This window comes from Phoca vitulina, unplaced genomic scaffold (assembly GCF_004348235.1).
Source record: "Phoca vitulina isolate PV1807 unplaced genomic scaffold, GSC_HSeal_1.0 scaffold110, whole genome shotgun sequence".
In the NCBI taxonomy this organism is placed as follows: Eukaryota; Metazoa; Chordata; class Mammalia; order Carnivora; family Phocidae; genus Phoca; species Phoca vitulina.
The window spans coordinates 952,438-965,879 of record NW_022589813.1 but is presented as its reverse complement, the minus strand read 5'-3'; the positions used below and the strand labels follow the sequence as shown (position 1 = coordinate 965,879).

Below are 13,442 nucleotides of genomic sequence, written 5' to 3'. Positions count from 1 at the left end.
TGCTTCTATCATGGGCCTCCCATTTGCCCAGCAAATCTTGCCTTTTCAGGCACATCTCTTCTCCACCCCCAAACTCATCCTGTGCATCCATCCACTCTACCCATCCCAGGTACCTCCTTTTCCGTTCCTGTTGTCCCAGTTCAAGACCTGGGGGCTGTAATCAGGTTTTCCCCAATCTCACATATCCCCTGCATTCTTGGGAGTTATCTTGCCAAAACAACCTGCTCACATTACACCTGTGCTCCAAAATCTTTTAATATGCTCTCTCGCTTATGGAATAATGCCCAAACTTCATTGGTTTTACTGAAAACCAAAATCCACCCTCTAACTCCCTTCCAGCCTTATCTCCTATCTCATCCCTGTACCTTGGCATGCTCTGTGAGCCAGCTACACTGGTTTCCTGTGGCCTGGACCAAGTCCTGCCTTCTCCTACCTTCCTGCCTTTGGCCTTGAGTACCCTTTTCTGCTGTATCTCTCTTCCTAAGTCCACAGTGTCCTTTGATGGCAATTGTAGCCACTAGTAAGCCATATGTTACGAGAGGCTGGCCCTGCTTGCGATTTCATTTGTAGGTGCATCATTTTGCTGTGTCTTCCTAATTTTACTAACTAAACATTTTATTAACAAGGATATGGAGGCTTACAGAGTGACCTCCTGTGGTGCTTTTAAAACATGTCTGCACGTGGTTTGATACTCCTCCCTTCAAAAGGTGGAGCCTAGGTCACACTCCCTTTGAACGTGGTACTTGAGCTGTACTTAGAGACTCACTGCTAATTAACTAACAGAATGTGGTCGAAGGGCAGGTGTTTGGCTTCCTAGATTGGGTCACAAAAGGCCCTACAGCTTCCTTCTTGGTCTCAAGTCTTTCATCCTGAAAGAGGCATCACCACATTGTGAGGACACTCAGCAGCCCATGGAAAAGCCCATGTGGAGAAAAACTGAGGCCTTCAGCCCCTACCATGTGGGGAAGCCAACCTGAATGTGGCTCCTCTGGCTCAGTCACACCTTTGGAAGACTATGGCCCCTGCAACGCCTTGACCGTGGCCAACGAGAGACCTTGAACCAGAAGCACCCAGCTGAGCTGCACCTGAATTCCTGATTCAAAGAAACTGTGAGATAATAAGTATTTATTGTTTCAAGCCACTAAATGTTGGGGTACTTTGTTACACGGTAAAAGAAGCTAAAACACCCAGGGTCATGAGACTAATAAGTGGTAGAATAGAGATTTGAATGCTGGTTTGTCTGTCCCCAGAGCTCATGCTCTTAAGCCCAACCCAAAGCTGCACAAAGTGCTAGTTTATATTTTGCTTCCTTTATAAAACACTGACATAGTCTTCCCTCAAAATTCATCTTCCTCCAATCTATACCTTTAAGCCCTATCCAAAATGCCCATTTATTGTGCCCCCAACAATCACCATATATGCCTAAGACCTACCTCACTTTATTTGCAACTTCCCAGCTCTTTTCAGCTTTAGTACCTACATCTTAGTGTTGTCACTAAGATTAAATGAGTAATACGTGTAAAAGTGCTTAGCAGAGGGATGACTAAATTATACTATTTATTACCTCAAGTGTACTATTTATTACTAGTATAATATAATTATACTATTTATTCAGACACAGCATGTCTTCTGCTGTAGGGATGAAGTCTCAACTCTGGCTGTATATTAGAATCACCCAGGAAGCTATTTAAAAAAAAAAACAAAAACCAAAAACCAAAAGCAACAATGCCTAGGCAATACCCTGAATTAATAGGTCTCATTTATGAAGTCTTTGGTGAAGCCAGGCAACAAAAGCTCCCCAGATGACTTTGAAGTGCAGCCAGGGTAGAAACCCACTGGATTAGGTCAGAGGTTCTCAACCTCTGGGGCTACTTTGTTGGCTCCTTGCCCCACTCAACCCTTCATACCTCTGACATTTGCTAGTGTCTGGAGATATGCTTGATGGTGATGGCTTTAGGGAGGTGCTATTGGCATCTGGTGGGTGGAGGCCAGAGAATCTGCTGAACATTCCAGAATGTACACACCAGCCCCACATCAGAGAATTATCTGGTGCCAACTGTCGATAGGGCTGAGGTTCAAAAACCTGGATTAGATATTGTTTCCCAGCTCCTACCCTCGTTCCTACTTGTCTCTGACTCATCTGGTCAAAAATATCTTTGAGAAGGATACAGCACCTGAGTTCTTGCCTCTCAAAACCAAATCTGGACACCAACCAGCTTGACCACTGCCTCAACTGGGCTGGCTCCAGGTCTGTCAGGAGGGTCTGTGAATGGTCTTGTGCTTCCCCATTTCCCTTCAGTGCTTTAACCTATATTACAACACTCACTACAGGAACCATAGTTAGTTGTAAACATGTCTCTCTCACCCCCACAGCCAGAGCCATATTTGATTCATCTCAATTTATTCCACAACACCGGGCTCTGTGCATTGCACGTGGTAGGTGTTCAATAAATAATTACATCAAATTAGATTAATATAATTTAAAGTTTTAACATGCTTCTTGGCATCTCTTTGGAAGGTTATGGAAATAGAGAGTACAAATGCCAGTTAAGGTGAGAGCTCTTACGTTTCTGTTCTTGTGGAGTTAAAGTGAAATGATTGCTTTGGCTACTTCTCAGTATATTTATATGAGCTGCCAGCAGAAGTTAGCAACCATTTTAAATTAAGATATTTGTATAATAAATGACTAGGGATTTGAGAGGACCCTTCTTTAGAGAAGTTCTCATATCTTTAAGATTCTTTCTCATTGGTTATTAGAAGTGGGAAAACGTTTCATTTTCAAGGCAAAGCAACAACTTGGAGAACGATACTGAAAATACCTGGTCTTAGAAAAACATGCAAATCTTCCACTTATTAATCATTTATACTCAATACATTATGGGCCTTCCATTTTCACAGTGGGCAAAATTAGGCATAGGTTTAGAAGCTAAATAAAAAAACAAGGTTTTCCAATATCATTCCCCTTTCAATGTGTAGCTGATCTCAGATTTTTAAAAAACTGGTAATGGGGTGCCTGGCTGGCTCAGTTGGTAGAGCAGGCAACTCTTGATCTCAGGGTTATGAGTTCAAGCCCCGCGTTGGATGTGGAGATTACTTTTATTTTTTTTATTTTTTATTTTTTTTAAAGATTTTATTTATTTATTTGACAGAGAGAGACACAGCGAGAGAGGGAACACAAGCAGGGGGAGTGGGAGAGGGAGAAGCAGGCCTCCTGCGGAGCAGGGAGCCCGATGCGGGGCTCGATCCCAGGACCCTGAGATCATGACCTGAGCTGAAGGCAGACGCTTAACGACTGAGCCACCCAGGCGCCCCGGAGATTACTTTTAAAAAACTCTTTAAAAAACTGGTAATACCTGGGGTACATTTAATTCTCAAAATTAAGAAAGTCAGTCAAGAGTCTATTCAACTTGGCATTCTCAAGAAGGGTAATTTAAGTAAAAAACAAAAAGTGTCATTTGAGGGTTAACTGTCTAATTTAAGGTCTTTTATTTGGTTTAATATGCGGTTTTGCAAGGCTCATTTAATTTTCTTTTTTCTTTTTTAAAGATTTATTTATTTGACAGAGAGACACAGCAAGAGAGGGAACACAAGCAGGGGGAGTGGGAGAGGGAGAAGCAGGCTTCCTGCTGAGCAGGGAGCCCGATGTGGGGCTCGATCCCAGGACCCTGGGATCATGACCTGAGCCGAAGGCAGACGCCCAACGACTGAGCCACCCAGGCGTCCCGGCTCACTTAATTTTCTAATGCCTCAGTTTCCTGACATTGTTCTTGCAAAGGGCTGGCATGAAAACATTTCAAAGCAACAGGTTAAATATATATCATTTTCTCTAAATTGAGCTATCTTTCTTCCACCTATGCCTTAAAATAGTGGACCACTGCTTAAATGTCATCTTCCAAGTGAGATCTTTCTTGACCACCCTATGCAAAAATTAAGCCCCTTCAACACTCTGTATTCCCCCCTCTCTGCTTTTATTTTTCCCTATAGCACTTGTTTGTTTATTGTCTGTCATCCCTCACTGGGATATAAATTCCATTTAGGCAGGGATTTGGGGCCACTTTGTTCAATGCTTTACCGCCAGCACCCAGAATGATGTTTGGCACATCGTAGTACTCAATAAATATTTATTGTATGAATGAGTGCATTATGCAAATTTAGAAATGAAATATAACACCATCAAAGACATGAATTAGATGTAATTGAATCAACAGGGCTAGATCTCAAAAGCATATACTTGAGTCAAATAAAAGCAAGTTGCAGAATAATGCATAAATTTCCTCATCTGCAAAATAGGGCTGGTAATGGCATTGTTATGAGGATCAAGTTAGTTTATTAGTGTTAAATGCTGAGAACAATGACACAAGCATTCAATAAATGTTATTTGCCATCATCATCATTACATTGATGAAAATTCACTCACAGCAGCAAATAGTACTACTAATTTTTATGATATAATCTAATTTTACATAAACAACCAATTTTAAGAACTCTGGAAGGATGCACTATAGACTAAACTGATTACTTTTGTGAGGAGAGAAGACTCATATTAGAATGATGGTCAAAGACAGTTTTAACTTTATCTGTCATGTTCTAATATTTTAAATGTAGAATTGATGCATACAACTAAAAATTAATATTTAGAAAAGTTTAGTCATATTTCTTGAGACATAACCTCTTGAGAGGGGGTGGGGAGGGAGGGAGAGATAATGGAGAGATGAATTACTTAGGATAAGAATTTTTAAAAGTTTTCTACTTTATTTCTGAAGTGCTTCTTGAATAATCACCACATGGATAGGATGTTCTTAGCCTAGACTGAAAATAACTAGAGACAAGAGCCACAAATATAACTGACCTGGAGTCCTGGGTGGATTACATGAGTTAGTTGGATTGGAGAAAACTATCATTAACACAATCTTAAAATAGGAATAAATTATTTGAGGCCTTGTGTTGGTACTTACTGATGCTTCAGCCACTGGTCCACAAACGGAATGGAGAAGAATTCTGTGAAAGCCTCCCCTATCCTCTTTGGATTTTGACTGGTAACGATGCCATATGTTTGATTGACAAGAAAACAATAAGCAAAAATTCAAGTCAATTGTTGCTATTCTGCTTGCAAATTAACACTATTGAATCCTTAGGGTCATTGAATATTCAAAGACATGCAAAACTTACTTGTATAACCACTCGGTCAGAAAATCACAGGCAATGAATTTGGTTCTTTTTCTCTAAAGAGAAAAGAGAGAAGAGAGAATTAAATTATACTCTTTGTCCACATGTCTGAGTAGGACAAAGGAAGAGAGGTTAATTGATTTTTTGTGTTAGCTGGTCTATGGCCATACCACCCTGATCGCGCCCGATCTCGTCTGATTTTTTGTGTTAGGTGAAATACGCATGAGCCTTTTATGAGGTTTATAAGTATATCAACAAACAGTAAATTGGGGCGATGCAAAGACTTCTGAAGACATTTCTCTAGTCTTTGGACAAGCATATTTTCTGACAGCAGGGACTAATAAAAGTGCATATAGTAGGAGACTTACTACATGCTTTTGGAATTGTCACAGAAGGATTTTATTTAAATCTGGACCTTGAGGAGCACATGGACGGTTCAGTTGGTTAAGTGTCTGACTCTTGATTTCAGCTCAGGTCATGATCTCAGGGTTGTGGGACTGAGCCCTGTGTAGGGCTCCTCACTCAGTGCAGAGTCAGATTGTCCCTCTCCCTCCCCCTCTGGCCCTCCCCCTGCTCTCACTCTCTCTTTCTCTAAAATACATAAATAAATAAAATCTTTAAAAAAAAATCTAGACATTGATTCTGAATAACTGTATTTATTGCCCTCCCCCTGTCTGCTCAAATCCTCAGAACAGCAGTACTTCAGGTCTGGCTACCCTGTTCTGATGTGGAAGCCAAACATGCAAGCGCCAATGGCCAATGTGGCCAACCTGGCCAGTTGTCCACCCAACAGCCACTCTCCACTTCATCCTTATAAACAGAAACCTGATTGACAAGCAGCCCACAGGGGGGAAAAACTGTATTTTCCAGCATCCTACATAGCAAGGGATAGCCATGACACAGTTCTGCCCTATGAGATAGAAATGAACAGGTCTTATGGACTTCTGCAAAAGTCCTGCTTTCTTAATTTCTGCTGTCCCCTCTTCCTTGAAGTTTCCTTCTACTTCTTTCAGCCTGGAACACAGATGTGTGTCTGGAAGTGGAGCAGCACCTTTCAACAATGAAGCCAAAGCCACATGCTAAGGGTGGTAGGGCAGGGGGTTAGAAGGAGCCTGGGCCATTGAGGACTTCCTTAAGCCTCTGTACCAGCTTGGGCCTGACCTACTCTGAACATCCTGATATGTAAGGGGAAATAAGTGTCATTTGGTTTTTCAACTAAGTTTTCATTACATACCAGTGAATGCAGTCCCTAAGAGATAGATAGATAGCCAGTAAACCACATGAGAAAGAACATCCTAGAGCACTGGGGGAGAAGGCATGCTAAGAAGGCAATGGGATGGACCACCAGGTATCTTGTCTCCTGGATCCACTGAAAGTCCTTGTAACCCAAACAGAACCAGTCAACTCCTTTAAGAGAACTGTTATGGAAACTGGGAGATAGAGGGTTGCTACCTCTCCTTTTAAGATAACAGGTCCACAATAGCCAAACTATGGAAAGAGCCAAGATGTCCATCAACAGATGAATGGATAAAGAAGATGTGGTGTATATATATATATACAATGGAATATTATGTAGCCATCAAAAAAAAACACCCTGAAATCTTGCCATTTGCAATGACATGAATGGAACTAGAGGGTATGCTGAGCGGAATAAGTCAATCAGAGAAAGACATGTATCATATGATCTCACTGATATGAGGAATTTTTAATCTCAGGAAACAAACTGAGGGTTGATGGAGTGGTGGGGGGTGGGAGGGATGGGGTGGCTGGGTGATAGACATTGGGGAGGGTATATGCTATGGTGAGCGCTGTGAATTGTGTAAGACTGATGAATCACAGACCTGTACCTCTGAAACAAATAATACATTATACGTTAAAAAAAAAAAGATAGTAGGAAGGGAAAAATGAAGGGGGGGAATCGGAGGGGGAGACGAACCATGAGAGACTATGGACTCTGAGAAACAAACTGAGGGTTCTAGAGGGGAGGGGGTGGAGGGATGGGTTAGCCTGGTGATGGGTATTAAAGAGGGCACGTTCTGCATGGAGCACTGGGTGTTATACGCAAACAATGAATCATGGTACACTATACCAAAAACTAATGATGTAATGTATGGTGATTAACATAATAAAATAAAATTAAAAAAAAAAAGATAACAGGGGCTAAGAACCAAAAGTCCAGAGGTGTTGGTTGCCATGTGAAAAGATCCTTCCCAAGAATGTAGACAATACAGAATCTGCTAGAAATTCTCTCTTTTTACCTCCAGGTCTACCCTTCTCCGCCCTGCTCTGAGCCTCAGGAGGCTGATTTTATGGTTCACTTCAACCAGGTTCCCTTACTCACTAGGTGGGTCCAGCCAATGAGAGGTACCAGCAGGAGATCCGAGACAGGGAGGAGAGAAAGGCAGGGTGCTATGGATTGAACTGTGTCCTCTCTGACCCAAATTCATATGTTGGAAGTCCTAACTTCCAGTACTTCAGAATGTGACCATATTTGGAAATAGGATCACTACAAATACAATGAGTTTAGCCCAGCCACCCCTGAAGGACACTGCAACTCCAAAGAAAATGAATAAATTTTGGGTTCTATTAGCAAGGACGCAGGGAGATGCTGCTGGCTAGACCATCAATGGCAGATTCCTAATGATATTGTACTAGACCCTGGATTCAGCTACACCCAAAGCCCAAATCCTCTGGCTGATGTCTTCAGGTACATGAGCCAATATATTTTTTTTTATTAAGCCAGTTTGCATTAGGTTGTTTATTGCTTACAACAGGAAGAGTTGTAACTCCTATTCCTTTCTTCTCTAATCGGCTAACCCCCACTTGTCCTTCTAGATGCCTCCAGGAAGGCTTTCTGAGCAGACTGAAGCCTCTCTTCAGTCAGTAGGCTCCCCCAGTTCCCTGTGTGCCCCTGTCATAGCATCTCAGACAGAACCATAACATAACTGCTGGCCCACATGTCTATCTACCTCACTGAACTATAAACTTTCTGAGGACAGGGCATATGTCTCTTTTCCTTATATTCTCAGGACTTATTTGAGTGCCTTGCATGAAGTAGGTGATCAATGGGTGGTGACTAATTCAACTCGCCATTCAACTCTCAAACATCAAAGCAAGAAAGAACTCATTTACAAGAATTCTGACATTTAAAAATAGGAATTGCTGATATAATTCTGGACAATTTCTCTTCATTTTCTTCTCATAATATTTTACCATGAAAATTTTCCTACTTTTTTTTCTTTTTTTTCCCCCTTCACTTCAAAATAGCCAACTCAGTTTTATAACCTTAGATAAGGTTGAAAAGATGGGTTGTGGAATTGATTCTCACCAAAAAGGAAAGCGCTGCTTAAGATTTTTTACTGAAAGCTTTACTCCAGCTGTTAGTAAATAAAATATGGTGGTGCCTGAGTTACTGGAGGTTGTTTGCAGTCTTTTACCAGCTTGATGATTTATTAAAAAATTGAAATACTCCTGGCCAGGGTAATAAAATTAAATGTACCAGCCCATGGAATGGGGTTTCCTAAGCCTGCCTTGCAAAAGTAGGTTATCCCTTCAAAAAGCCATCTTTAACCAAAATAAGAAAATACTTATACAACAATGCAAATATGTATCTAGCATGAATTGCCATATAATAATTTAAACAATTCAGCAATTGTAAGATGGCAGTGTCTCTCTCTCCCATCCTACAAAAGATGCATTGTTCCCCTGGCATTTACCGCACCGTTTGGTGGTAAAGATTTCTTCTACCAAGGGAATGCAGCTTGACTTTCTCTATTAAACAGACTTTTAAAATAGCCAAATGGTCTGATGTATGAAGGTCATGCAGACAGATTTAATCACTTTTGATGCAAAGAAATAAAATAGAAGAAATTGTGTTTTCCTTCTGTTCTGGGCAAGTGTGGACGTGCCGTGCATACTCAGACACATGGAACAGTGGGGATATTGTTCAGCTGTTGTTTAGTTTAAAAATTATCTGCCGGGGAGCTGAAAAAGAGAAGGGAAAGCAAATGAAAAGTTGTGGTGAGTGAAGAGATAAGAGAGGAAGTAATCGAGAGAAAAATTAAGGAGTGAGATTAGGAAAGTGTGGGCACCCAAGGTTTACGTAATGCGGAAAATACACTGAGTTCGCGATTGTTAAAGGGTGAGTATGTGCAAGTTTGGGCAAGCAGAGGAAACAGTTAAGACAACCTCAAACAAGGTTAAAAAGCAATTTTTAAAATCCAGAATTAAAAGGACTGGGGCGCCTGGGTGGCTCAGTCGTTAAGCGTCTGCCTTCGGCTCGGGTCATGATCCCAGGGTCCTGGGATCAAGCCCCGCATCGGGCTCCCTGCTCGGCGGGAGGCCTGCTTCTCCCTCTCCCACTCCCCCTGCTTGTGTTCCCTCTCTCACTGTTTCTGTCTCTGTCAAATGAATAAATAAAATCTTTAAAAAATAAAAATAAAAAAATTAAAAATAAAATAAATAAATAAATAAAAGGAAAAAGACTAAATGTCAAGGGAAAAGACATCATCACGTCATCATGAGTCGGCAGCTTACTTTAAAATGCATCCAAAAAACAAGGTAGATGAATAGAGGGATGGACTGACGGATTGGTGGACAGATATGCAACCAAGCAAATAAAGCAAAATGGTAACTGTAGAATCGAAGTGGTAAATATGTGGGTGTTCCCTCTGAAATTCTTTCAGCTGTTCTATATGCTGGAGAAATTTTGTACTAAAGTTCAGGGAGGGGTTGCAGCAGTGGGGGGGAGAACATCATCATAAAAGACTGAAACCCCACAGGTAGAAAAGACAGAACCTGGAGTTCAATCCAGTGGTCATATTGGGTACGTGTATAGGAGGCAGACTGGAGGTGCAGAGGCTGGGGAGGGAAACTTCTAGCATTGGAAAGGCACCAAATCTGCATCAGGTAATGAATGTAACTGCACCCCAGAAAGGTCATAAGCACATGCTGTGAGGTTAGTGAATTGGAGTGTGGCTCGCTATGGCATTGTGTTCGCTGAGACTCTTCGGGTTTGCAAGGGATGGAAATATGCTCGAGTTACCTTGGTTACTGGGGTTTTCTTACAAATCAGTTTAGGATAGATTTTGCTGCAACAAACAAGCTCTGAATCTGAGAAGCTTGTATCATCCACGGTTTATTTCTGACTCGTGATACATGAACATTTCAATCAACTATGGCTCTCTGCTCCACGTTGTCTTTACTCTGGGACTCAGGCTGATGGAGCAGCCTCTCTCTGAAATATCACTAGTTATCATGGCAAGTGAAAAGACTATGAACCATGCTTTGACTCTTAGAGTGTGTGTTTGGAAATGACGTATGTCATGTCCATACATTGCTTTGACCAAAGCAGTCACATGGTCTCTCCATTAGAGAGAGCCCACAAACATTTGTGAACACTAATATATTCTATCTGGCACAGGGGCATAATGTAAACGTAGAAGGAGTGGAAGGAAAATGGGAATTCCTCTGACTAGGGGCAGGTCTCAGGGAGAAGTGACCAGTGTCCACAGCTGTTCAGGGCACAAGTCGGGCTAACCACAGTAGCTTCGTCCATCAGTAGCTTTGTGGCTCAACAACAGTTCTCGTTCTTGATCTATGTGAGACTTGGCCCTTTGGCATCACTACTCCCCAGAAGGAAGAATCTGATTGGGCTGGTAAGGTGGTACGACTCAGGATAGGCCATCCCTATTGGGCAGAACAATTGTATCAGATCATTTCATAGCCACTTGGCATCCTAGAGTGGCTACCTACATGGTATGACACTTATTCCTGGCTCTATCACTTGTAGCCAGGGTGATGGGGACATGGATAAAGCAGGGACAGAGGGCTGAAGTTGAGCCTGTGGGTATGGCATGCACTTAGAATATCACAGCCTCCTTTCCCACATAGCTATTCTCCACAGTAAATTTCCACATGCCAGAGACCCCCCCCAGACATGAACAAAGTGATAAATAACTCATGCTAGAAATGAGTACATACTTGGACTATACCCAGAGGCCAAAATACTTATCACAGCAAACTTCAAACAAAAGTTCAATTTTTCCCCAACGCATTAGAATTTCATTGGAGAAAAATAGTACTTCTCAAAAGAACTTAAAAATATGTACTCATAACACAAACTATTGACCAAGACTTTCAGCATGGGCCATGTGGTCATTTCTAAAAGTGTTCCTAATTAAAAGGAGTAATGCTAAAATAATTCTACCACACCTTTCCTGTGAGAATCTATTTTTTCCACTCCTTAGAAAACTTTTCCAAACAAAAGCTGATGGTATTTCTAATTCCCTTATTAGTCAAGGCCAGGAAATAAGAGTTTCTTCCTTCACTGACCAAAGCCCTTGCACTTTTTAAAGACACTCGGGTGTTTCACTCAAAAAATAAAAAACTACAATAAATGACCATTAGGTGGCAAGGACTCTAAGAAGAAATAGAAGATTCTGTTTTACTGAATTATTCATAGTGACAAATTTTAGTGTCATGAGATCACCAAATGACTTATCAGGAGTTAGAAATAGTTTCCTGATACTAACTTTTGTTTACAATACTCTTCTTTGTAATGGAATTTGATGAGCAACCGAAGCGAAAGGGAAAATTTTATGCTAAATGGGATAGGATAGGAAAAGAGGTGGAAAGTCTTATCACCTCTATCCAGACTCTGCATTTAATCCATATTTAAAGCTGAGATAAGCTTTATTTTCAGGCATCATTTTACTCATGCAAAAAACTCCTGATTTCTTTCCAAATTACGCAAGGTGTGCTGTTCCAGTTTGGCCCTGTTCGGTAAGCTTTACTGAGGACCTACTATGTGCCAAGCCTGTGCTGAACACTAGAGATAAAGAAATGAGTAAGCCATGGCTCCACTGTGGTTATTAATTCAACATCCAGCAGCCAATCCCCGGCTGGGTAGTAGCTGTGATGAGTAGAGAGGATTAACCCCCTTTCCAGCTCTGGGTGTGAACCCTGATAACACAGTCCAGATAATCCCACCCTACCTGCCACCGAGACCTAAACCAATCTGGTCCACATTCATCCTGGCCCAAGGCATTCACTGAATGAAGAATGGGTGCACAGTCAATTTCAGACTGATAAGGTATGAGAGGAGATGTGCTGGGGCTTCTGGGAAATCTTTTCCTTTGCTTTTCTAAATGAGCTCAATCATTCTCTCCTTGTTGCTGTAGTAGGTGGGGGCAAAGCTTAGGCCAGTGGCAGTAGCTGTTCTGTCACTCTGAGGGAAGCCAGCCTGAGGATAAAACCAACTCTGCAAGAGGCCAGCCAGAGATGCAGAAGAGAAGCAAGTCCTCGATTACATCACTGAGCTCCTGAATCAAACCAATCTTGAAATCTTCCTTCTCTACCTCAGAGCTGTCTAGTTTCGTGAACCAATGAATCTCCTTCATTACTTAAGCCAGTTTTCTGCTATTTGCAGCATAATGAGTCCTAGCCAAGATAGCTTGCCCAGTATTTCTTCTGCCTTCTTTTGGTAACTGCACCCTGAGTTCCTTTGGGGGATCTACCCTTCCCCAATTCTAAAGCTATGTGCATTGGGTTAGGGATCCTTCCCTTTGCCCAACAGCCCACTGCCCACTAAATTCCCCTAGTTCCAAGGACTGACTCCAAAGTAAGTAATTGACCTGAGTCAGTTCAACTAGAAACTCTAGAAGAGACTCAGGTACCACTTGAGCCTTTAAGACATAGGCTGGTGTCATAGGTGGGGACTGTTTGAGGGTAGAGCCAAGCCAGAGGAAACAAAATCAAGAGATGGAGAAGGAACCGAGTCATGAAGACATCATCTGGGCCCCCAGATCAAGCTGTGGAAGATCTCCCCATGGGAAAGCATGTACACAAACAAACAAACAAAAAATCTTTTTCACTGAAGTGAGTTTGAATGGGTTTTCTGTCATTTTGAGGGACTGGCCCTCAGAGTTAACTAGCAGATATGGGACTGGTTAGTTCTGCATACTTAACACATCCAGCTAAAACAAAACTCTTTTGACTTCATACTACTTTTTACTACTAACAATATCAACCTTTTCATCAAAAACTGCTTATAGCAAAAATTATTAACTTTACTCTGAATGCCCAAAATATTTTCAGAGATGCATTGGAAAGAATTTCCAAGTGAAGTTTACCACACAGCCACTAAGCCAGCTCTGTTTAATATATCAGTCCAATTAAGTTCTCATTAAGTTCTGATCTCTCATGTTCCAATTAAGCTAATCCAAAGGCATGGCTCGATGTCAGGGGATCACCAAGAACGTCGAGCCAGCTGTAAT

The 13,442-nt window shown here is 41.6% G+C and overlaps 1 protein-coding gene across 2 annotated transcripts in view; it reads right to left on the bottom strand.

The window, feature by feature from the left end:
- Nucleotides 1-13,442, bottom strand: part of LOC116628074 (IQ domain-containing protein K-like) — a 125,469-nt gene that overhangs the window by 84,567 nt on the left and 27,460 nt on the right. For both annotated transcript variants that reach the window (XM_032398148.1, XM_032398149.1), the window contains exons 5-6: nucleotides 5,170-5,222; nucleotides 4,956-5,033 (exon numbers count right to left, since the gene is read on the bottom strand). In XM_032398148.1, coding sequence (XP_032254039.1) covers nucleotides 4,956-5,033; nucleotides 5,170-5,222 — 131 coding nt within the window. The remainder of the gene's footprint in view (nucleotides 1-4,955; nucleotides 5,034-5,169; nucleotides 5,223-13,442) is intronic.